At 34.1% G+C, this 25,447-nt stretch overlaps 2 protein-coding genes across 3 annotated transcripts in view; both read left to right on the top strand.

Moving 5' to 3' along the window:
* Positions 1-7,301, top strand: part of LOC126761832 (titin) — a 107,417-nt gene extending 100,116 nt beyond the window's left edge. The window contains 7 exon segments of the mRNA XM_050478241.1: positions 278-419; positions 486-1,504; positions 1,600-1,905; positions 4,348-4,452; positions 4,760-4,954; positions 5,019-5,321; positions 6,158-7,301. Coding sequence (XP_050334198.1) covers positions 278-419; positions 486-1,504; positions 1,600-1,905; positions 4,348-4,452; positions 4,760-4,954; positions 5,019-5,321; positions 6,158-6,348 — 2,261 coding nt within the window. The 3' untranslated portion in view covers positions 6,349-7,301.
* Positions 7,302-9,193: 1,892 nt separating this feature from the next.
* On the top strand, positions 9,194-23,508 carry LOC126763602 (longitudinals lacking protein, isoforms N/O/W/X/Y). 2 transcript variants are annotated; one of them, XM_050481254.1, is made up of 8 exons: positions 9,194-9,260; positions 10,726-11,149; positions 11,210-11,557; positions 11,697-11,889; positions 11,997-12,247; positions 12,319-12,427; positions 17,565-18,769; positions 19,602-23,508. In XM_050481254.1, the coding sequence occupies exons 2-8, from the start codon at positions 10,979-10,981 to the stop codon at positions 19,941-19,943; spliced, it is 2,619 nt and encodes an 872-aa protein (XP_050337211.1). In that variant the 5' UTR covers positions 9,194-9,260; positions 10,726-10,978; the 3' UTR covers positions 19,944-23,508. The 2 variants fall into 2 exon arrangements, with proteins under 2 accessions (XP_050337211.1, XP_050337212.1); XM_050481255.1 differs by lacking the exons at positions 17,565-18,769; positions 19,602-23,508 and adding an exon at positions 14,055-16,585.
* Positions 23,509-25,447: the final 1,939 nt, after the last annotated feature.

Here is a 25,447-nt window from a genome sequence, read left to right as displayed (position 1 = left end):
ATTGGAACTTAAAGTAGTTTGAAAAATGTTTGGCTTCTAAATTCGGGGGCATCATGGAACTTGAAATCAGAAATATAAGAAGTACGTCAGTTGTTCAAGAGCGGTTTAAATATTCTGAAATCCAATATTTTTGATTTGAATCTCCGTATCATATACGACCCAGTTTTTTGGAAGCATAGAAATTCTGATGTTCTTTTTTAATGATATTTTTGAACTTAATCGAACTTAATTATCTAAAAAATTGATCCAACACTAACGATTTAAAAACTTCTTATAGGAAAACCAACGGCACCTGGTGCACCGGAACCTTTAGAGGTCACACACGATTCTATTACACTCTTCTGGAAGGCGCCTGAAGATGATGGCAAATGTGAGATTACAGAATACATTTTGGAATATCAAGACGTGAAAGAGGAGAGGTAATTTAAAAATAATTTATTGCTAATTGGGAACAAACATTAAACTCTTTATATATAAATATGCAGATGGATTGAGATACGCAAAATCAAAGACACCACATACACTATCAGCAAACTGAAAATCGATACGGAGTATGTATTCCGTGCCATCGCTGTAAATGAGGTTGGACCGTCACCGCCATCACCACTCTCACCACCCATACGCCTTGTGGCTGAGGTGAAGAAGGAAAAACCCACAGTACAAGAACCACTACAAGACATCGTAACCGAGCTGAACAAGGAGATTACATTGTCTTGCGTATTCGGTGGCATTCCAGAGCCTAAGGTGACGTGGAAGAAGAATGGTAAGATTATCACCACAAAGAGCATACGCTATGAGAATCGTGTATCGAAGTATACAATCGAGAAGACAACAATTGAGACTGAAGCGACGTACACATGCGTAGCTGAAAATGAAATGGGCAGCGTGGAGACTTCATGTAAAGTTATACTGCAGGAGAAACCGACCATCGATATCGATGAGAAGTATCTTGCGCAGAAAATACGTGCTGGCACCACTTTGAACATTCCGGCCACGATAGGTGGTTATCCACAACCGAAAACCACTTGGTATAGAGAGACCATCGAACAAACAACCACAACGGAACGTGTGCAAATCGAAACCACAGAAACCACCTCAACATATACACTCGAGAAGGTGACACGTGAAGATTCCGGGCGTTATAAGATCACAGCGACCAACACTTCGGGTACGACGACAACGGAGTGTACAATACAAGTTATTGATAAGCCAAGTCGACCACAATCGCTGGAAATTAAGGAAATGAAGAAGGACGCAATCACACTAGCATGGACGCCACCAATCGATGATGGTGGTCTGGAGTTGAATAAATACGTGCTGGAGAAATGTGATTTGCAAAATAATCTGTGGATGAAGGTGGCCGATTTGGAAAAAGACATACACTCCTATGCTATACAAAAACTTTCCATGAACGCTCAGTATATGTTCAGAGTCGTAGCAGCGAACCCGGTCGGTGAATCTGAACCAGTTGAGAGTGACCCGGTGACAATTACCAAGAAATTCGGTAAGTAATTATATCATATTCATATTCAAAGATCTATAGAGTTTAGTTGTGTTGCACAATTACAAAAAATTATAATCTTTTTTGTCACGCCACAGAAAAACCATCAGCGCCACGTGGTCCTACGGACGTCTTCGGCATGACAGATACAGCATTTACGCTCTCATGGGAACCATCGGAAAGCGATGGCGGCTCAAGGATTATCGAATATATTGTCGAAATCAAAGAATTCCATGAAACCGAATATCGTCTGCTCGGCAGCACGATCGGCAACGTTACAAATATACTCGTTAGCGAGGTGATAAAGGATCGTGCATATCAATTCAAGATCTATGCAAAGAATGAAGTTGGCATTAGTGAAGCTCTAGAGACTGAAGACAAAATAGTTGTAGGCCGCAGAATAAGTAAGTGCCGCACGACGACGATATTTGTACTATTTTTTATTTAAAAACATACATATATACATAAAAATATATTTTCATATTTTATTAGTTAGTTTTACGGATCTTTATGACTAGTTAATGATTGTTATGGGCTTTAACTTGAAAATTGCTTGCTTTAGCATTCTCAAATTCAGCAACTTCAACTAACTGCTTCATCTAATCTTTGCTTTTGCTTTAAAACATTTTGAGAGCTATTAAAACTGTACTAAAGCTGCTTAGCAAGTCATCCTAATTTCGAAAAATCATTAAACCTTCGAAAAATGTCGAAGTGCCAGTTAAGCTATGGCTAAAAGTAATTAGCAAGGTCCGATATTTCTTTACCTTTACTCTTTTAGAATGAAGAAATCGCAATGAGATATAGAGAAAAGTGATAAGAAAAACACGCTTTTAATTAAATTAGGTGCTCTCTCTGATATCAAATTCGTCAAATTTTAAATAGTAGCGAATCGAACAAACAATTGGCATAAATGCAATAGAATGGCATAATTATAAAATGATAGAATAAAATGTATAACAATTTGATAAGATATTACTGTCTTCCACTAAAGTCAACTGAATAACTTTTGTTATAGCTTTCAAAAGTAAATTCTGCTTGATAAGGGAACAGATGTCAAGATAGCGAGCAGAAGAGTGGCGAATCTAAGGCGGTTATTATATCAAAAATACAAAATATAATTAAATTAACATTGCAAAATCAAGAGAAAACATTTATGTTAAGGGGTTAAATGGGTTTCCTCGGGTAAAAAACAGCATTTTTCAACAATTTTTTTCTCATATAAAAAATTAAAAAAAATATTTTTAACTCTGCCATTGCGACGCCATTTCCGGTGACCCATCGGAAAAAAGATGCGCCCACGTTGGCAAGATAACTCCTTACAGGATCATCTAAAGTGAAAAATACGTATTTTAGTTAAAACCTTAACTTGGACAAAGGAAAATACTGAAAATTGGATTTTTGGCAGACATGTTTACAAAAAAAAATTAAAATTTCTGTCAAAATTTCGCGACAATTTTTTTCTTTCTTTCAAATAGTTGTAATAGAAAAAAATTCTTCGTACAAATCTTTAAGAACTGAATCTCACAGACTTGTGTAAAATTTCATGAAGATCAGTTGAGTAGTTCTCGAGAAATCTTGCTAGCTGACCACAAAAACACAGTTTCGAGAAAAACGTGTTTAAAGACGGCGCACTTAGCCTAGCTAGTCTCGAGCGCACAAGTTCTCAAGGCTGGACCTCCGAAACTATTCCTCAGATCAACTTGAAAATTTAGGACAATATTCTAGTTGTAGAATTTAATAAGGTAATAAAAAAATAAATAGACTTAAAAAAATCTTACATTCCTAACCCGCCAAAATTTACCCTTTAGAGGTACAATTCAGTAGCCACTGATCGTATTGAAGTAGTATCGCTCTAAATTAATGAAATTGGGGGATTCGAAAACATTCCAACTAATCGAATGAATCAACAATTTTCGACGTTCTTACATTATTTTGATAGTGTATTTTATATTATGCTCTTATTAAGAATATTTATTTTTAATAAGCATTGAAATAAAAATTAGCCAATTATTATCTAACTAAACCTTTGCTTAATTCCTCACACGCAAAACGCTGTCACGCTTAAAATAATGCCACTAACTAAAATGAATTGTGCTACATTCAGTACGTGCTTGGGAGAATATAGGTATGTACATGACATACATGAAGCATGCAAACATAATAAGTCTATTTCATGTAAAATATAATAACAATACTAGCTGATCAAATTTGATCCGGACTGACATGGAAACCGTATTTAGACGTAGTTTAAGACAAATATTTTTTTACCGCCTTCAAAATAGGCTTATTGGTCAATACAAGCATGCCAACGCCTAAACTAATTTGCCATACACTTGTTATAAGCCTCGGCTGGGATGGCCTTCGGTTTTATCTTTTGGTACAAGTCAACTTCAAACTCAAAATATTAACCAATTCATACCTAAAATATTAGCCAATTCATACCCAAAATATTAACCAATTCATATCCAAAATATTAAACTAAATGTAATGAGTGGACCAATAAGAGATTTTGAAAACCTCTGATACTTCCTAATAATTCGACGATTTTCTAGAAATGTTCTTTTTTTAACTTTTTCGATGTTTTAAAGGACCAGTCCGAGTCAAATTTGATCAGAAGGTATAATGTCCAAATCTATCATTGTTTCATCAAAATATGTATATGTATATGTAATAATTCAGATCATTTATAAAAGTGCTAACGAAATTTTTATTATATAATGAACCTATATATAACCATATATTTATGTTCATAAGATTAATAGACGAGGATTGCAGCGCGACCTTAGGTCTATAATGTTATTTATGTTCATAATTATTAATATTTTTTGTACGCAAATATTGTACAGCTCCTCCATCGCCTCCGCAAAATTTGCGCATTCCGGATGTGACGAATCGCAGCGTAACCCTCGACTGGGAAGTTCCAGCGAACAACGGAGGCTCAGAAATAACTGGTAAGTTTAAGCGAATGATAGATTATACTATTTCAAGAAAGTTTAGACTATTTTTAATTCATGTCGGGCTGCTAAAATCACTTTAACAGTGCAATTGAAGTTTAGAGGTTAGTTCGACTAAAGAAAAACTGACATGTATCTTGCAGAACTCATACTTTGGTTCTGTGAAACCTACGGAACCAGTTAGTATGCAGTAAAGATCAAATTTAAGCCGCTTAAAAAGCCAGAACTTTGCTACCTTGTAACTTTTATACAATATAGAAATTAATCAATTTCCTATCATTCACTTGACTTTCATCAACACAAGGCTATTGTATTGAGAAACGTTCGGCAACGTCGACCAAATGGACAAAGGTAATTACGTTAGACGCACACTGCCGCCAATACACAGTGGATAATTTGAAGGAAAAATGCGAATACTGGTTTAGAGTGTCGGCGGAAAATGCGGTTGGAATAGGTGCACCAGCCGTAACCGAGAGCGTCGCACTCAAAACACATGCAAGTGAGTACAAATGAAAGACATTGAATGTAGCACTCTTACAACTTGTGCGTTTTTTATCCTATAGCTGTTCCCTCACCGCCCACTGCGCCATTGGAGGCGCGCGTATTGGCTGCCAATGCTCATGTATTTGAATGGGGTTTACCCGAGTCAGATGGTGGTGCGCCACTGCTCGGCTATCACATTGCCATACGTGACATGAAGAAGACCATGTGGATCGAAGTGGGTCGTGTACCGGCCGGTGTGCAAAGATTCCAAATACGTGATTTACAAGAGAATCATGAATATATGATACGCATATTTGCAAAGAATGAAATCGGTTTGAGCGAACCGCTCGAATCGGAGGAGCCATATGTGGCTATCACTGCAGGTAAGAAAAGAATATAATTATGAAGAGAGTATATTAAATTTGCCATAAAGTTTGTAATTTCGGAGACCCTTTAAAGTATGTACATATGTTTGTACCATATATAAGAGATCAGCGTGATGAACTGACTGGAATTAGGCATCCCTGTCTGTATATACGCGACTTAGTACCTCAGTTTTTGAGATATCAATCTATCTTTTATCCCCAAGAGGCTGCTCATATGTCGGAATCACCGATATCGGCGCACTATAGTTTATAGCTACAGTACAAACAGCCCGATCAAAATCAATTTCTTATATGAAAAACTTTTTTATTTGACGAGTTATCTTCTCGAAATTTGGCATAGATAGTTGTTCAAGAAAATATTACGATCTGAACATATTATTCAAATCATATAGTCGGAATCACTTTTTTATTTGAAAAGATATTCTAACGAAATTTGTCATAGTTTAATGTCTAAGGCAGCGCTACAATATCCGAAAATATTGTTCAGATCGGACCACTATAGCATATAGCTGTCATACAAATTAACCGATCATATTCAAGTTTTTGTATTAAACACTTTTTATTTGACAAGATATCTCTCGAAATTTGGCATAGTTCAATATCCAAGGCAACGCTACAATCACCAAAAATATTGTTCAGATCGCACCACTATAGCATATAACCCCCATACAAGCTGGTCAATCAAAATCAAGATTCCTTATCTTTTTATACCTGTGTGATATTGCAGCTTCTGAGCTGACGAATTTGTCGATTTTTCTAGTTTTTTAGTCAGAATAAGTAAAAAAACTATATTTATATAATATATTCAACTATTATTTTATTCCACTTTGCAGGACATTTGAGTTTACCTGACGAACCGCGCACAGAAATGAGTTCATGCAACACATCGTCGTGGCTACGTGACCATAATATGGATGCGGATATACATTCGTATGCACGCGGTAAACTGCTGCGCCGAGATGAATACTTCTTCCGCATTTGGGCAAAATTGCCAAAGAGCAAAAAGAAGAAGAATTCAAAATAATTATAAAAAACTGCGATGCATTGCATTGCTAATTTGCATAATTTGCAAAAATTGTAAAAATCATAATAGAGAAAACAACAAAGCAATGAAAGCTTCGAAACTACTAATTTTACTAAATCACTTAATTTATGTAATTACTGATAATTTTCATATTTATACAGCATACTTTCCTATGTGTGAATGTATGTGCACGTAATTGTAATAGTTTTTTGAAAATGTTTTATATTCATTCAGCGATTTTAATTAATTGTAATGTGTTGATTATGTAATCTCATTGAAAATGTGTTACGCAAAATAATCATAAATCATAAATATTTGTGTCCGACAATTGAAATTTTTCTACAGAGGTTTAAAAATGCGAGCGAAGAGAATTTTTACAACCAATGGATTGTGAAGAATTTTAATTAAGGAGGCAAATATTAACGTAAAGGATATAAATACCAATTTTAGAAGACATAAAATAATCGTAAAAAATTTTGAAATATTTAAAAAAATTAATTTCGATATCATATACTATATAAATTTTAGTTTTGTTTATTATTTATTAAATCTGTGATAAATGTCAAAATGTCAAAGAAAACATTAAAAATGTCGCAAAATTCATGAAAAAGTAAAAAGAGAACAAGTGAACTAAATGTAAATTGTAAATACAATAAATAATAATTGGTGCGAAATAGTTATTATTTATTGTATATTCCTATTGAAAGTGAAGGAGAAATTATGAGTTCACTTTTTGGGAGACATCATCAAATGCAAATATAGGTGCGAGCATTTTTAAAGGAACTCACTTAATTTCAACTTCACTTCATCTTTGTATTCTCAAATTTACTTTTTGTACGTCAAAGATATTGTGCTTTGGTGCATGCATAGTTACTATGTATGTATACTATTGTATATTACGAAATGTACATGATTGTTCTGAATGCATAAATAAAGATAAAATAATTTAATAAGGATGTGATTTATTTTGAGTAGATATAAATATATATGTAGATGCGAGTCGTTATATAAATACCAACTCATCAAGTATGACCCGGACTGACAAAACAAACTACATTTTCATTTAGTTTAATTTCAACCTTTTTAGCATTCATACCCAAAACATTAACCAAAATGTTTTGAATCGTTCGGTAAGAGATCATATGCTATCTCTCCTATGCCAGACGACGATTTTCAAACACTATTTCTTCTACATTTCCAATGTTATCGTTGTGGTTGTTGTTGTTGTTGTAGCGGCAAAAAACATTCCTGAAGTAATTTCGAATTCACAATCCTTCGCCATATAAAATTCTGGCTCCGATCCAATCCCGACCCGACTGTAGTTGGACTGCTCGATGTTATCGTAATTAACAGAAGTGAAAGTGGACATCACACATTTTTGTAACATTTTCTGCGATTCCGTAAGTGTGATTGGAAAAGCAAAAGTTCAAGTAAACAAGCAATTCTTTTCCACTAATTGAGAAGTTAAAAAGGTTGTACCTAATCTAGGCAAAAAATACCTATCGATTCGGTTTGCGCGCCCAGATAACGGTCGCTATATAAATATGTAAGCAAGTAATTAAAAACAATACTTTTTTTGTGCGATCAAATAACATTGAACTTATAAGCCTAGTACTATATTTTATAAAATTTATATAAAAAAAAATTTAAAATACATAAGGAAGTTTAAAAAATAATAATAATTTAAAATCTTACATACTTACATATACATATGAACGCAAACACCAGATACGTCGACAATAAAGATTAAATTTTATTTTTTAAATCACGCGACGGAGTAACGGCGTTTAAAGCAACATTTTTGCATAACCACACACAACAAATTTTCACAATACTACAAAAGCTCTCAAACTGTTATTCGAAATAACTAATATTATCAAAACAAATTTAATTGAAAGCACTACATTTTCATGGCAACTTTTAATAACATTTAACTTTTATAAACAATATTATTTACATGAAGAATTTTAATATTTTGTCCAACAATAACAAAACAATAATTATCACTACCTGCAATTTCAACCGTAACAACTAGAACTCAAATAAATATGTACTAATCGCAGCTAATAACACTTCTAATTTCAATTATAATGCGCACCCTGTAGTCAAGGTCTAGAGCGGAAGATAGATTTTGTCGTTCATCTGCTACCGTGAGCTTAAATTCATTTCCTCATATCCGGAACGGTATCGGAAACATCCATACTTATATGTATGTATGGCACTGCGTATTCACAACAATATTCTCAAAAACAACAAATATTAGTGCACTTAAAACAATAGCGGCCTATGACAGCGTATTCACAAAAATGTACTTAAAAACAACAAATATTAAGGCGCTTAAAGCAATGGCGTCCCATCAGAGCAAGCACTTTGCAAGTCCCTTAAATAACTTAGATCACACCACACTATTTCACTTTTTTCACTAATTACAAACGAATAAACATGTTTCGCGGCTCCTTTTTACACTTTTCATAATTATTCCACTTAAATATTTAATAAAAATCAATTTTTACTAATTCACTTTACCGAACCGTTAACCGACGCGTTCATGCAAAAGTATACTGCCAGATTATTAAAAATGTGCAGCTTTTTGGAAGAAGAAGCATATTTTCAGTGTTGACAAGCTGCGTGATTTAAAATTAATTTTCGTTTGTGAATATCAGAATATTCAACGTTGCAGCGTTATTAATTTATAATAAAGATTACTTGTTCAAGGTTTGTTTATGCTGTTTAAATTTAAATATATTTATTTATCTAATTTCTTCAATAAACAATAAAATTATAAATTCAGTTATTTGCGTACATCAGGCAGCACTACGCAAATGCTCATTACATAAAGAAACAGTTCCTCGGTGTTAACTCTTGGTTAGTTCTCTTTTGCTCTTTTGCTGTGCTATCCTCTGAAAATCAAAGTAAGATACAGTTTTCTTCGCAACAAATTGAAAAAGTGCATATTTTGTATTTGTAAATATAATAATTCATAAAATACAGTTGTTGTGCATTTAAAATAATTGAATAAATTGTCTTTTGGGTATGCAATATAAAGAAAGTAAACATACGAAGACGGGCCAGGGTGTGCTGTTTGCGATGTAGCGAAAATTCTATGCGAACGCGCCATTTTGTATTTGGTTTCTTCATATTCCACACATTCTGAAACGTGTAAAGTCGGGGAAAAACTTCACTGAATATATACGTGATGTTTATTTGTGTTATTAGTAGAAAGTGTTTAATGAAGTTTATGCAATAGTCGCATAATGTAATAAGTATTTAAAAATAAAAAAATATATGTGTGAATGAAAAAAATCATTGAACTAAGTATGCAAATGAAGACGAAGACGAACATAGCACCCCTTCTGCTTCGTGTGTTCTTAATCGTCTTGCGCACGGTTGCATTTAGTAGAATGAAGCCGAAAGTGAATGAGAAAAATAAAAATGGATTATAGAAGAATTAAAGTTGGCTTATAACTTTTAAAAAGTAAAGTAAAGTAAAAATTTTAATAATAATTTTGTGATAGTTAGAAATATTGGTTATAGCTTGGCATATGCGTGATAAACAACAACTCAAACCAAATGGAGAACAATTGTAAAATTCATAATGTATACAGTACGCTTTTCCATGTATGTACATACCCGCCAGTGCGACAGTGTGACAGTGTTTTCACCATTATTCTTAAGTTTTCATTCATCAAAGTTCAAGGACTGAAGTGTTGAAGAAAAACTTTTCCATAATAGTTAAAACACGCTTCGTTTAATTATTAACATTTTAAAACTTACAAAAGGACATAGTATTTATATATTTAAATGTTGGTTATACAAAAAACAGTATAATTGATCTATAGTTAATAAGATAACATACAAATTTATATGCTGACAAAACTAAACGTTCGTAAAATTAGGAAATGTCTAATAACACGCGTATTTATAAAAAACACATAACAATAAATTTCATATATTAAGACTAGTGCAAGGAAAAAATTAAGTGTCGGAAAATTTTCATTGTAAAGAAAAATACGCGCAAATGACGTCATTCAAGGTCTTCCACAAAACACAAACGCATACTAGCAAAACTATTAAATTTCGTTACGTAGATGTTCTTTATTTGTTATTATTTTTCGTCTAATAAGAAAGCTGTGCTGACCGATAGCATAAAAGCTGGCGTGTCGTTATTGTTATTGTATTGCTTGAGAACAAATGTGTATACGCAGCAGAAATGACAAAACGGGGAGCAAATATTTGATAAGTCTGTACATTGACGAAAAATGTGGATTGTTTTAAAATTAATTCCCGTTTTATGTCTTGGGCCAAAAACTAAAAAATATAAAATATTCGAAAAAATAGTTTATATACTATATAACTATAGTTTTCTTTTTTATCTAGACCATGTAAAGAAAAGCGGGTATATCGAATTACGAATATCAAAACAAACATTGCGCGTTAGTACGGTGGTGGAAGCAGCATGCGTATGCGCTACTGAAGGAAAATCTAATTCTAGAAAACACTGCTGAACAGACAAAGAAAAAATTTTTAAATACATGCTTCATTACTTTTAGTGGATAAAAAAGAAAAATAAACATTTATAGACGACTACAGCGATTTCTTGCCGGCAACGTCGGTCAAATAAGCATTGATCATGTCGGTGCAACAATTTTGTTTGCGCTGGAATAACCATCAACCGAATTTCATTTCGGTATGTTCCTCGTTACTACATAATGGAACATTAGTAGACGTTACCTTAGCAGCAGAAGGACGACAACTTCAAGCTCACAAAATTGTCCTCTCTGCTTGCAGCTCATACTTTCAAGTAAGTTTTTAAAACTAATAAGAAATTTAACGAAATTTTAACATAATTCTTTATTCTCAGACATTATTTACATCGAATCCCTGTCAACATCCAATTGTAATACTTAAAGATGTCCAATATGATGACCTCAAGACTATGGTTGATTTTATGTACTATGGGGAAGTGAATGTATCACAAGAGCAGTTACCACACATTCTAAAAACGGCTGAGATGCTTAAAATCAAAGGACTTGCTGAAATGCCCACCGATCCTGCCAATTTAACTAAATCTGAAAGTAAATCATCGAATGAACCCACCGATTTAGTGGGTAGCGGTAGTACTGGCAGTAACGGCCAAAGTAGCAGTGGTGTTACTAGCGGTGGCATGGGTAGTAGTGCCGGTGGTAGCATAAATGAGACACTTTGGGAGGTAAGTGCATTCAAATGCGTACATGGATTGTAAATATTTCCAATTCGCACGTAAATTTTTTTATTTGGTTAAAGTCGTTATAAATAAAAATTCGTTATTACGCTAAATATAAATGTAATCTGTTTCTTTGTCATCGTAGCCCCAGCACCACCATGGCCAACACGGTGAAACACAGTTTCAGTCTCATCCCCATCAACAACAACAAAACAGCCAAACGCAAACATCACAACAGCAGCAACAACATCATCAATTAAGACGCACTCCCTCACCATTAGGTTCGGGGGCTTCACCGGCAACTAGACGAAAACGACTTCGGAAATCTTCAAATAACGGTATGTTACAACAATAAAATACTGTAATATCTTCTGCTAAATCTAAATTAATAAAAAATAATCGTTTGTCAAATGTTTCTATAATCATGTTTAATTTCATATTTCAGGATCTGGCGATCGCACTAATTCGGACGAGCAACATAATACTTCTTTGGACAGTGGAAACAATACTGGTGGCATAAGTCTTACACAGATGAGTCAAATGTCGTTTGGAACCACAGGTGGTTCCATCAGTGGCATACCAACTCACACTCTACACGCAACAAAATTGTTAAAAGAATCGTCTAGCACTGAGGTTGAACCACATCCACAAGATGATAGCTTGGACGATGGTCATGGACACGTCCACATGCAAATTGTAATTAAAATATTGCTCATTATATTGATTTCTTCAATAAATAAACTTTATTTTTTTTTTCATTAAAATAGAAACCTGAAGTTGACATGAGCAGCGTTCAGCAATCGATGCCATTAGATATTTCTGCTGCTACAACACCTTCGGAACATGATGCACCAAATTCTCAATCATCTCATTCTGGTAAGTAGTAATTATTGCATTTAGATTTCATAGTTTGCATGACGTAGGATCATAAATTTTAGTATAATTCTTATTTATTATTATTTATATTATTATTATTTTTTTTTTTTGATAAATGATTATTGGTAAAAACTTAAGCATATCATAACAAATTTCCTCTAGTGTTCCTTGTAAGCTAGTATCGCGTTTTTTCAAGCTAAGTGAGAATATTTAGCTTGATAGTTTCATCGAATACGATTCGTAGTTGTTGGTACTCAAACAAAGATTTATAAGTGAGGTATTTGAATATTTTTTTTTTTACGAAAGGAACGTCGTTTCTGCACTATGCGGATTAAACTTTGGTAAATAAATTTAAAATCACAAACTGTGTTATAGAATATTTTTTATGCCCAGAAGTTTGTAACAAACAGAAGTAAACGTCAGAGGCCCTATAAATTTTTTTATTTCCCGAGATGTCTTCGCCAAATCCATGTATGGATTATTGACCAAAACAACGGTACAATCTCTCAACAAATTGTTCAGATCCATTACAGCAAATAAAGGTTGCTATTTTTTGATTGATCAAAATCCATTCACACGACAGTCGGGTCTAAGTAACCGGAACGGACCCGGACATGGACCGAGTTGACAGGCACCATTCCTCAAAATTCCTTTAGAAATGATTTCTGCTGCTACAACAACAACCACCACATTTTTTTTGTGTTGGTATATTTTTTCTACAATTTCTTCTTTAATAACTCCCCATTTCAATTTGAAATATAAAATTTGCATCATAACACATTCATACCTTATATTTAGACTTGATTTATTGCATCATTCATATTCTATTCATAAAACCGGTAAGATATTTATAATTAATTTTTTTTAATATTCAGGCAATTACATATGTATAATTTAAGGGGCAAAAAAATAATTAAAAAAATTTATATAGGGTTTTATTCATAAAGTAATAATAACAATAACAATAGGCATAGGAGGAGAGTAACCTAACGGCAAATGTAAATGTAAAATTTAAATAAATGATTAATATAATAATTTATTTTACACTATATATATTTAAGATAATAGTAAGAAAAATAAAATTAAAAAAAACTACAGCTTTAAGAATACCTAAAGCTGATCATATTTTATAAGACCTATCTTGCTGTACTTGGGGATCAGGAGAGAGCTATGCACAGAGTCTGATCAAAATTATAAATTTTGTAATTTACCTCATTTGTAGCAAGCAAAGAGTGATCGTTGCTAAATTATATATTAACGAAACTTAAATAGGACTGATATAATGCTTTTGTTTGAAAAATATTTATATAAAGCTTGTGAAATAATTTCTACAAAGTTCTTGAGCGTAAGCGTCCCTTGTTTTTCATTACTTTCAAAGCCTCTGTTTCTCTCTCAATCCAATGGACGAGCCAATTTGTTGGTGTATATTTTGTGATAAAGTAATTGTAGTTAATACTTAGTTAGTTGAAATAACTTAATAACAAAAAACAAAAGAAAATATAATAAAATGAAAATAAAGTATTGCGATACACCAAAATAGTTGCACTTAATAGTGGTGTTAGTGAACAAAACAAAAACAAAAAAATACAAACCTCTCACACTCTCTTACTCTCTCTCCCCTTCCCAGGTCTGCAATGGACGGTCGTTGACTCGAACTATTCACGCTTTTCGCTATCGACTTGTCAGCCAAATTTGATTGGCAACGGCGGCGGAAATGCTGGTGGCAGCGCTGGCGCACAACAAGCAAACGCATCAGCAAATAACGATCAACAGCAACGGCAACAACATGCGCAGGACTCAGCTCAACAAGCCGCTGCTGGTCAACAGCAGCAACAACAGCAACAGCAGCATTTTCAACAGTTACATTATCAACAACAACAACAGCAGCAACAACAACAGCAACATCAGCAACAACAACAGCAGCAGCAACAACAACAGCAGCAACAGCAACAAAATACCGCAACCACTTATTCGCCACAGATTATCACAGTGAATAGCCTAGTCAGCAATTATGGTGGAGCCGGTGCGGCAGCACAAAACCTATCACCAACTTCACCCAATGAATCGAGCATGGTGCAATCGGTGTACAGTCAAGGTCCTACGCCCATACAATCACCAGCACATCCCAACGATGTGGCAGGCAATGCCTCTGGCAGTGGTGGTAGTAACATTTCCACCGCCAACGCCACGCCAAGTGGTGGTGGTGCCGGTAGTAGTGCCGGTAACGCCGGTGGTGCTGGCGGCAGCAGTAGCTCAAGTGGTGGAAATACAACTAGCGGCAGTGGTGGCAATCAAGGTGGTAAACGTAAACGTTCGGTCAACCCTCAAGGTGATGAAAATTTCATACGCGCTTTAGAGGCCGTACGTTCCGGTGGTATAGGTTTCTGTAAGGCTGCACGCCTCTTCGGCGTAAATAATCGTACATTATGGTTGGAATACAAAAAACGCGGTTACCCGGTATCGCGACCCAGCATTAAAGCACGTGTCGTTAAACAAGAACCAAATATGTCACCATCACCACCACCACAGAACACCGCTACCGATGATACGACCAATGAAAATTACGAACACCTAACAGCAGCAGTAGCTGCGGCTGCTCAATCAGCTGCATTGAATATGCAAATACCGCCGCCAGCCGACACACCAACACCATCGGTGATGTGTACACCACACCATACTGGCTCAGGTAGTGGTGCCGGCGGTGCACACCCCGCAATGGGCGTAATGAACTTTTTAGATCCGCGACATATGGACTTCTCTGCGGCTGGTCTGCATACAGTGTCCAGGCAGCGATATATTGATGCGACCGGTGTCGGTCCGGGCACCGGCACGGGCACAATCAACGTTAATCCGGCAGCTGCAATGAATTTACAAAGTATTAACTTCAATTCAATATAGAATTCAGTTTCGGGTGCAAACACTGCGACGACGATTTCGATGCACCTAGCAGCACAACAGCATCATCAGCAGCAACAACAACAAACGGTAGCAGTAGCCGCCACCACACATACACATCCAATAACAACAGCCATAATACAAACAACAACACATCCCACACATCATAGCATTGCTAGTGTGACTGGTGCGGCTGGTGTAGTAGGTGGTGCTGGTGGTGGTGGTGGTGGCAATCATACGGTATTGGCTCACTCACATCCACTGGCGCTCGCTCATAGCGGTGCACCAGCTGGGACAGCGCTCTTCATAACATGAACTTAAATGAAATAAACCAAAATTGGTCATCCAATAACCAGATAGTCATAGGCAGAAAATGGCAATACAGGAAATATAATTCAACTGAATCAAATTCATCGAAAAAGCAGCAACAACACATATAATACAAGGAGTTTTTGCGGTATACATAAATTGTGGCAGTTTGCGCTCCCGCGGAGCCATGGTTAATACCATTTTATCGGGTTGCCCATGTGGAAAGGTGGCCGTAACATTTCATATTTCTGTGCACCGCAAAAACACTGATGTGTAACAACTATTATTGATAACAAAAGTGAAATAGATACACACGCGTAGAGCGTAAACTCGAAATTGTTTGAAAAAAATAATAATTCATTAAATACCCTAAGATCGTATGTAGCTTAATTAAGTAAATATTTTTTAAAAATTCTTGGCAAAATAATATATATATATATAATACATTTACAAGCATTACACACACATATATATATATATATATTAAAATAATGTTAAAGTTATGTGTAAAGTTCGCAAGCAAAGAAAAAAATTACTGAGTTTTAAATTGTCATTTTATTATAATTTGTATATTAATTAATTTTTTCTTATATAAACAACAAGTTCTATCATCATTCATAGTTAGTGTTGGTAGTTAAAACTATTTGCAATCGTGAACTACAGTAGTGCAAAATGTAAATTGCAATTAAAATTCTTCTAACAAACACACCGACATCTCAACAAGCAAGAAGCAGCAATGCCACATCAAAGGCGTTCCTTAAGAAAAATTTTTGAGATCGATTTTTTTTGTAGTTTTAGGAAACAATTTTTTGTACAGTAAAGAGAAGAACAAGCAAGCGACCGTGAAAAAAATTAAAAAGAAAAAAAAACACATACATACACAAAGCACACCAAGCAGTGCGCCATCTTCTGATAGACTTAACTGCGTAACTATTTATTATAAAGAAAAAAATTTGTTTTTTAACTAAAAATAAGAATTAGATTGCATATTTCAAACCAGCGAAATTAAGAATTAAAGTATAAATACAAATGATATCCTTAAATTTAATAAATGTGCGATATACGTGTAAAGAAATAAATATAAATAGTTTATAAAAAAATATATACATGAGTTGGTATAATTTTACTATGTGTGTTAAATACTAAGAGTAGAATTAAATTGATTTTTGCACCGTGACTATAGATCTGTTGTAGTGCAGTACCCTAAACATTAAGGACTGATATTTTTTTTTTATAAAATAACCATTCTGTTTAGTATTAGGTTAAGGGTTAGTAGGGTTAATTCGTGCCCAAGACCCCTTTTTATGATTTTTCCTTTTTTAATGAAATAGTTAAAATATATTTTTGATGGTACATTATAGTATGAAATTCGAATAATATTTATGAAAATTTCATGGAGAAATACTCCCCGAAAAAAATTAAACTTTCATCTACCAGTAGATTATCTGAAGTAAAAAACTAAATTTTCACCTTTTGGGGAAAATTTTGAAGGAAGTACACGATTTTTTGCGAAAAACGGTTAATTTGCTATTGTAAAATCAAAAATGTTAACAAAAAACCACTCCATGTAAATGATGTATAGTTTTCACAACTTTCGGTGTGGTATATTAGACCATTTTCGTATGGACTCTCATCTCAAGAAAATTCAACATCAACTAAGCGTTAGGCTCGAAGTATATTTTTCCAATTCGCAATTCCGACTGAGGGCTGTTATTTCGGCAATTTGAAAATAAAGCCGAAGTTCAAATACGATGTTCATATGAAGATTTATAACCATATGCGTTGATAAAATTACAGGCGTTATATAGTTACTCGCTACTTTTTTCATCAACTTTTTCGCTTATCCACTTAGCAACAAGTTCTACATCTTCGATTTAGTAATCACTCAATTAGTACTTCTCGTTAACTAATTTGCAAACTCATTTATTTACAGATTTATCACAGCCGTCAAACGCTAATATGTCCACAATTGTCGCTCAGCCGGAATGTTCACCACGCGCTGTCAATATGGCGATGTCACCGTCACCTAGCAATCTACTCTCTCAACAACAACAACATCATTCTCCAGCGCAATTGCAACATCAACATTCACAACAACAGCAAATGGGCACGAAACGTAATCGTATACTGACACGTCAGCCGCGTGTTAAACGCGACAGTGATAGTCTTTCAAATGCTCAGGCTTCACCCGAACCCAATCAGGGATCTTGTGTAGATTTCGATCCATTTAGCAATTCGCCTGGTGGTAGTTCACATTCGAACTACATCGCAGCCCATGCACTGCAATTGCACACACATCCCAGTCACCATCACCTGCTGACAGTGCCGCCGCGTATAGAGCGTCACTCATCCGAACCGGCTCCGAGTTTAACACCATCCTCTCCACACTTGCTCTCTGTACCGCAGAGTACACCTTTTCTGATGAAACAGCATTCGGATCCATTACTGCCCACTCAACATTCACTTAGTGGTGCTGGCGCATTAATCGTCGGTGGTGGTGGTATTGGTGGCACAAATCCTTTTGCACCGCTACATCGTCAGTATTCACATCCACTATCGTGTACAACAACCAGTAGCGCTAACAACAGTGCTGGCACTAGTCATATCACCAGCGTTCCACTACAGCATTCACACCACATATCACTACCTGAATCAATGTACACGTCCGGCGGTTCACCACCACCTGTTGGTTCGTCGCAATATGTTGTGCCGCAGCAAATTGTGTCCAGCGGTAGTAGTGGCACGTCGAACGAGCCAGGCAGCGGTGCTTCTTCAGCCAGTCCATCAAAAGTGCTCAGCATACCACACTTCACCACTACTTACATTGATGACAGCGATTCACGTGGTCGCAACAATTCACCCACTACTCCCTCATCCATGGGCGGTGTCCATACTAATACGTCAAGTATTAGTTCAGCACCATTGGAGCGTGTTCGTTCAACGGAGTCGAATACACCACCACCAACAGCAACAACAGGCAAGATTCGTAGCTCGAAATCTACATCTAGTGTTATGTTACCGGAACGAATGAGTAGTTTGCATCCTGGAACCGCAGCCATGGGCAGCAGTTCATTTGAACACTTACCTTCGTTGCGTGTCAAGAGCGAGGAATTACAAAGATCAGTGTCTTCTCCACAAGTAAGTGCTTTTAAATGCTTTCACATTCTAGCAATGAATATATCACTAGTCGACGTTGCGAGTTTTCGAGAGAAAAGTTCTGCGAAAGATTTATGGTCCTTTGCGCGTTGGCCACGGCGAATATCGCATTCGATGGAATGATGAGGTGTATGATATATACGACGACACTGACATAGTTCAGCGAATTAAAAGACAGAGGCAACGCTGGCTAGGTCATGTCGTCCGAATGGACGAAAACACTCCAGCTCTTTAAGTATTCGACGCAGTAACCGCCTGGGGAAGAAAAGGAAGAGGAAGACCTCCACTCCGTTGGAAAGACCAGGTGGAGAAGGACCTGGCTTCGATTGGAATCTCCAATTGGCGCCACCTTGCGAAAAAAAGAAACGACTGGAGCATTTAAGATATGCCTGCGCATGACTAAATCTTACTACAACTTTTCAAACCCCCAGAGAGCGAATATGTGGACCAAAACTAATATTTTATTTTGTTGTTGTTGTTGCGGCAGAATTCTGACAGTCCTTGGCCGTATAAAAATCCACGCCCGTTCCATAGACCCGACTGTCGTGGGAACGGACTAATATCTTATCGAAAGCATCGGTGAATCTGTGAGATATATTATCGAAATTCTTGGAGAAGCTTTTCCGGATAATAGATGCATTTCTGTAAAAAATGGGTTGAATGGGGTCAATACTTTCCTTAGCTATACCTGAGTAATGTCAAAAGTTGATGCAATCTTGCCTAATCTTTTTCTGTCCCCAAATTTCCCTATATAGTGATTTCTGACTTTCCAACTTTGTTTTAAAATGCATTTATTGTATATCCCTCTTTTCAGACCTCTCGGGAGATCATCACTTTGGAGAATCCTCGTTCTAGTCATTGTCCCGTTATACGGCCCGGTCCGGCACTGGGCTGTAATTTTTGTTGGAACACTATAGACGGACATGGTAGAATTTTGCGGCGCAAAACCAAATACCACTGTCCCGAATGCCAAACGAATTTATGCATTGTACCATGTTTTCAAGAGTATCACGAGCGGCAAAACAATGAAGCGGCAAATACTTCATCCGGCAATGATGGCAATAGTAAATCTTACTCAGGTACCTCCGGCAGGAGTGGAAATAGCGGCAGTGGCGGCAGTAGCACGCGACTCTATTCCAAAACGGAATCCATTTGAAAGCGTTAAGTGTGCTGCAGATACTTTGAAAACTATTTATTGTTGAACCAGCAGCAGTGGCTGCAGGAGACCAAAAAAAAAATTGTTGTTTGTAAGGTGGGCCAAGTTAACCTTTGACTTTGGTTCAAAGGTGTTCATCTTTTAAGTCCCACCTTTAATTGAAAAAAAGAAAATGTTAATCATAATGTCTTAACTCCACTAGTGCAAATTGAATTTGCATGGAGTGCAAGATATCAATATTTGTATTCGAAAAACGAAAGAAAAAATTGCTGCAAATGTAAAAAACTGAAGAGGTTATGTACTTGAAGCCAGATTTGTACCAGCGTGTCATTTTGAAGAGAAGACTAGTTGCTGTGCAACAAAGTCCATTTTTAATGCACCAGAGCATGATGCATGATGAATTTTGTCAGTGCAAATGGTAGAAATGTACAAGGGCGTACACTTTTTTGTGAATCTTTTTTGGTATATGTATGTATGTATTTAATGAGCGTGAGCTTAGTGCTACATACGTTGTTTACGCACCAAGCATTGGTACAAAAGAAATATTTATATATATTTTTCACATATTTTATCTTTAAAATGAACAACTCACTTTTTGAATGTAAGCTGTTTTAAAAATGCAAAAGTAAAACTAAAACATATAGACAAACGTAGGTAGTCAAATGCATACTTATAAACTGGTTTTTGTTAATTGCTGCCTCACACAATTCCGAGGACACCCGCTCCAAGAGAGAGAAAATGCTGTTTTTAGAAATTTTTAGGAAACCATCTATGGCGCCTGATTTAAAAATCGCGTGCCATATCATTTATGCAGTGAGAGTGATGATTTGGTTATCGAATTGTGAAGTTAAAAAATTAATATAAACATATGGACATGCATGTATGTATGTATGTACTTGAGTTCTTAAACTAGACACATATTTATTGGCCCTTTGCTCCCCCGCGGAGCCACAGTATACAATATACATATTTATTTTAGGCTTTATAATTTACTTACATATGCGTAAGTATGTATGAATACATATATCTCCATATGAACTCTGGTTTAATCGTTGTTTTTTATATATATATATACACACACACACACTTTTTTTTAAATAAAATTAGACTATTTTCCCCCGTTCAAATGTGAAGTACCAAATATTTTTATTTTTTCATTTTAAAATGACAATATGTGTAATTTTTAATACATATGGTACATAGTGAATGCTAAAATCATGTCAAGAATAAACGACCACAATATTTATGAAAAATATTTGATAATTTGATTTTGTTTTTCATATTTTTTTTAAATATTTTTTTTAAATATTTTTTTTCATAAATAATTTTTTTTCTTAAATATTTTTTTATTTAATTTTTTTGCAGTCTGAAAAATTTTCTTATGAATGTTTTATAAAATTTTATTTCCAAAGATTGTTTTTATAGCCGTTTATTAAGAATGTTAATGCTTAATTTATTACCGTATAATGTGCGCTATTGCAGAATAATACTTTCGGATGATCAAACTTGCGAATTTTGAAATTAAATTTCGGATTAAACTTCAATTTTTAATTCCAATGTTAACCTACATCCCAAATATCTTGGATTGAAAATTTAAATTTTTAATGTAATAATAAAAGTTAAAATTTGAAAAATTGCATATTCAAACTTTAGTTCCAAAACATTTTTCAAATTTAAAAATTTAAGTAACAAATAAAAAAAATTTCAAACTAAAACCATGAATTAAACATTGTGAATCTGAAAATTTGAGTAATAATAATTTTTATAAAGAGATAAAAACGAAAGATTTGCATATGTTTTTTTTTTTACAGAAAACAATAATTAGAAGGTATTTAGTGTAAATAAGACAACAAAATCTAAACTATGTTCATATTTGCTTCACATGTTAGAAAACGAAATGCGAAAAAATGAAAAAATGTGAATTCTAAAACAATTTGTTTATAATAAGCTTGAGATTACATTTTTTTTATTTTGTATTTGGGATTAAAAATTTAATATTGCGCTTATTTAAAATTTTCCGGATTACAAAATGAAAAAAATTTAAATCAAATTTTAGTTATTTTATTTTTAAATGCATTATTTCCAACCCTGCAGGTGACTAAACATATATCGAAACTTGATTTGTTTTAAATATTGCTTATTATATTATTTAAAATTCTTTTAGCGGATTGAATTAATGTATTGTGTCAATTAATGCGGTTTCATTTATATTTATTATGTAAGAAACTTTGAAAACCAAAATATTATGTTTTCGATTTAAATTTATTTACAAGTAACTTCCCAAACCTTATTAAACTGGCTTTGTTTATTGGAATTTTTAGTAAAAAAGCATTATTTTATTTATTATATTTCTTCTTTAAGTAAAAAATCTAATTCAAAATATTATTTATTTTAATTTTTAAACAAAATTGAACAAAAAAATTAAATTCAAAATTTTACTTATCATATTTTTTATAAACAAAAAATACCAAACTTACAAATTGAGTGTAAACAAAAAATGTGTTGTTGAATAGTCAACAAGTACCTTGAATCTATGATTTGACATTGATTTATTTGCAATTGGTAATAAAGGTTTCACTATAGTGATCGCAATTGTTGAATAACTAAATTATGAAAACAAAAAACAAAGCAAAGCCCTAGTTCTTACAAAAAAATTTGTATTTGTATATCAATATTGAATTGTTGGCTCCAGGCAAATGTGGTTTCATTGAAATGTTAAAAACTGACGCATACACTTTCATGGGCATTCATAATAAATAATAGAATACATATGTATGTACATATATGTATGTACAAAATTGTTTAATCAACATTATTGTTAAGTAAAATACCTCATTTTAGATTTCATCTCTTATTGCAGTTTAGTGTACATACATACTTATGTAGGTATGTGTGTGTACATGAAACATTTCAGCAGTGTAATAGAAAACTGATAAGCATGAGCAATTAATTTTAGTTGCAATCTTATTTTTCGCATCTAATTTCACCTTTAAATGTTGAGAAATGCGCAACAACGATTGACACTTAATTTTATAAACAAAAAATTTATATGTATATGTATACTTTATATTTATGTAAGTACGTCTCGCTGTTAAGGCAGATTTCAGTTTTACTAATCGAGTCAAACGAGTGCGTAGTCGAAAACTCAGAAACATAAACCAAATTTATATACAATTCTTTAACAGTCATATAATTTATTAAGCAACAACAAAGTTTTAGTTATAGTTACATGAAATATTGTTGCTGAAATTCGTTAATATCATATTACACAAATTGTATATTATATTTAGTTTTAATTTGAATTTGAAAGAATTAACGAAGGAACACATTTTATGTGAGCAACCATCATAACATACACATACATACAAATGTATGTATGTATATATGTTTGTTATACGATTGAAGGCCAATGCCTGCGAGTACGTACGTAGTTAGATTTGAAAGATGTTTTTTTTATTTGGTCAGCTACTTTAATCTTAAAGTACCTGATTATAACTTTTAAAAACCATTTTTAACACTACTAAAGAACAATATATGACAACTGTTGTCAAATAAACACAAATAATTTATGGTTGTTTGATTTCTTACTGCTATGTGGTTATGGTAATTTTCTAACGCCGAGTGGATGAGAAGAATTTATAAATGTAAATAGAAAAAAAAAAGAAATAATGTTTGCAGAATGTGGATGAACTAGACTTGAGCTCAACTAAAGTTACAGATGGACGTGTCAGAAGCTTTACAAAAATCGATAAAAGTACATAAATTTGTTGAAGCATAAAATGAATTGTTAACAATTTCTTTTTAATGTAATTAATTTTATTAATATACAAAAACAAGAACAAGTCTTACTCGGGTTAGGAACAGAGCTTAATTGTTACAAATAAACTAAGCATTTTATTATCATTCTATACCAATAAATGTGTATGTAACTCGTTCTTCAATAGGGCGCTACAAAAGCAGGCCGATGGGGACAGCAAAGGACGTCATATTTTTTCCCGCTTTTTTGACATTTCTCTTCAGGAAGGTTTGCCATTTCATTATGGAAAGATATACGATCTAACAACGAGCCGATATTATTAAAATTTACTACCAAAATTCGGAATCAGTGGCCTCAACTTTAAGAGCGCTACGTACGACTTATGGTTGTCATAATCGTCCAGTCAGATCAACAGTTGCGCGTCTAGTGGAAAAATTTGAATCCACAGGCACAGTACGGAATGTGCCCGTGCCAGTGAGACGAATTAATGCTTGTAATGTCGAGAATATTGCTAGCTAGCGCAACAAATCAGGAAGACCCAAATTAGTCTCTCACACGTCGTTCTCAAGCGTTAGGCATTTCTGTGACGACGTTTGCGAAAAGATCTTGGCCTACATGCTTACAAGATCAAATTGACATAAGAACTGAAACCGCTTCAGCAGAATCGTCGTAAAAATCGTAAAATGTTTTCGTTTATTGGCATCACATATATCGGACCACTTTAAGAAGAAGCTGCCATGCAAACTGACCAATCATAATCTAGTTATAGTATTTTATATAACAAGATCGCTTCAGGAAATTTGGGGGAGATTTTTTTCGAACATAACATAGAGTTCGGATCGAACTACTATAGCATACAGCTCCCTTTTAAACTGGCCGAAATCAAGATAAAGATCTTTTTATACCTTGTAGTATATAAGAAATGTACCTGTGAAGGGTATTTAAGCTTCAGTGCAACCGAAGTTAACGTTTTTTGTTGTTACTTTTTTAATTTAACGACAAGCATTACTATTCGAATGAACAGCGTTTTTTTATAAAATAGTAAAATGCGCCATCGAAAAGACTGCGGAAACAAAAGTAAGGAGACTTTTTAGTTCCTAAAACTAAAAATGTTTATTTTACCAAAAGAATTACGCTCGATGACTTGGCAAGTCAGAATATGTTAGTAAAGATATTTAAATATAAGAAGCTGTTGCACTACTATTTTCATGAGCACAACTGTATGTACATATATAAATGTATACGCATATATACTTTATGATGTAGAAACAGAAACTTCAATTCAATGCACGTAACTGTTAATAGAATTTATAAACATATTTATGTCATAGAACACGCAAATGAAATTCAAAGTAAAAGCATACATATGTATGTATACGAGTATATGCACACACATACTTACATATGTACATTTATTGGCTCCCTGTATACAATGAGACAAATCTACATGAATGAGCGGTTTTGATTGACTCTGTACAAGGAAGTAAAAAAGTTAAATACCAACGTTCTTTGTTAAAAGTATTTCTAATAAAACAAAAGTTTTCAAAACGCATAAACAAAAAATTACATACAAGTATGAGAGCATACAAACGTACGTGTATATGTATGTATATGAGGGCTCTCACCGAATACGCGAATGATTTTTTACATATTTTGGGAAATACCTACTTATATTTGTTTGCAGATAACTCCAAATATTTTATTCAGCTAAAGTGCAATTTCTTATACAAATATTTACACATTAGGG

This window comes from Bactrocera neohumeralis, chromosome 6, assembly GCF_024586455.1.
Source record: "Bactrocera neohumeralis isolate Rockhampton chromosome 6, APGP_CSIRO_Bneo_wtdbg2-racon-allhic-juicebox.fasta_v2, whole genome shotgun sequence".
Classification (NCBI taxonomy): Eukaryota; Metazoa; Arthropoda; class Insecta; order Diptera; family Tephritidae; genus Bactrocera; species Bactrocera neohumeralis.
The sequence above is the reverse complement of the archived record's forward strand: the minus strand, read 5'-3'. Positions and strand labels throughout refer to the sequence as shown.

What these genes read in the sequence shown, in the direction of transcription:
- LOC126763602 (XM_050481254.1), top strand. Translation starts at nt 10,979, where the DNA reads ATGTCGGTGCAACAATTTTGTTTGCGCTGGAATAACCATCAACCGAAT. An exon ending in CTTGCAGCTCATACTTTCAA is followed by an intron (nt 11,150 to 11,209) that starts GTAAGTTTTTAA and finishes CTTTATTCTCAG; the next exon opens with ACATTATTTACATCGAATCC. An exon ending in TTCTCAATCATCTCATTCTG is followed by an intron (nt 12,428 to 17,564) that starts GTAAGTAGTAAT and finishes ATTTATTTACAG; the next exon opens with ATTTATCACAGCCGTCAAAC.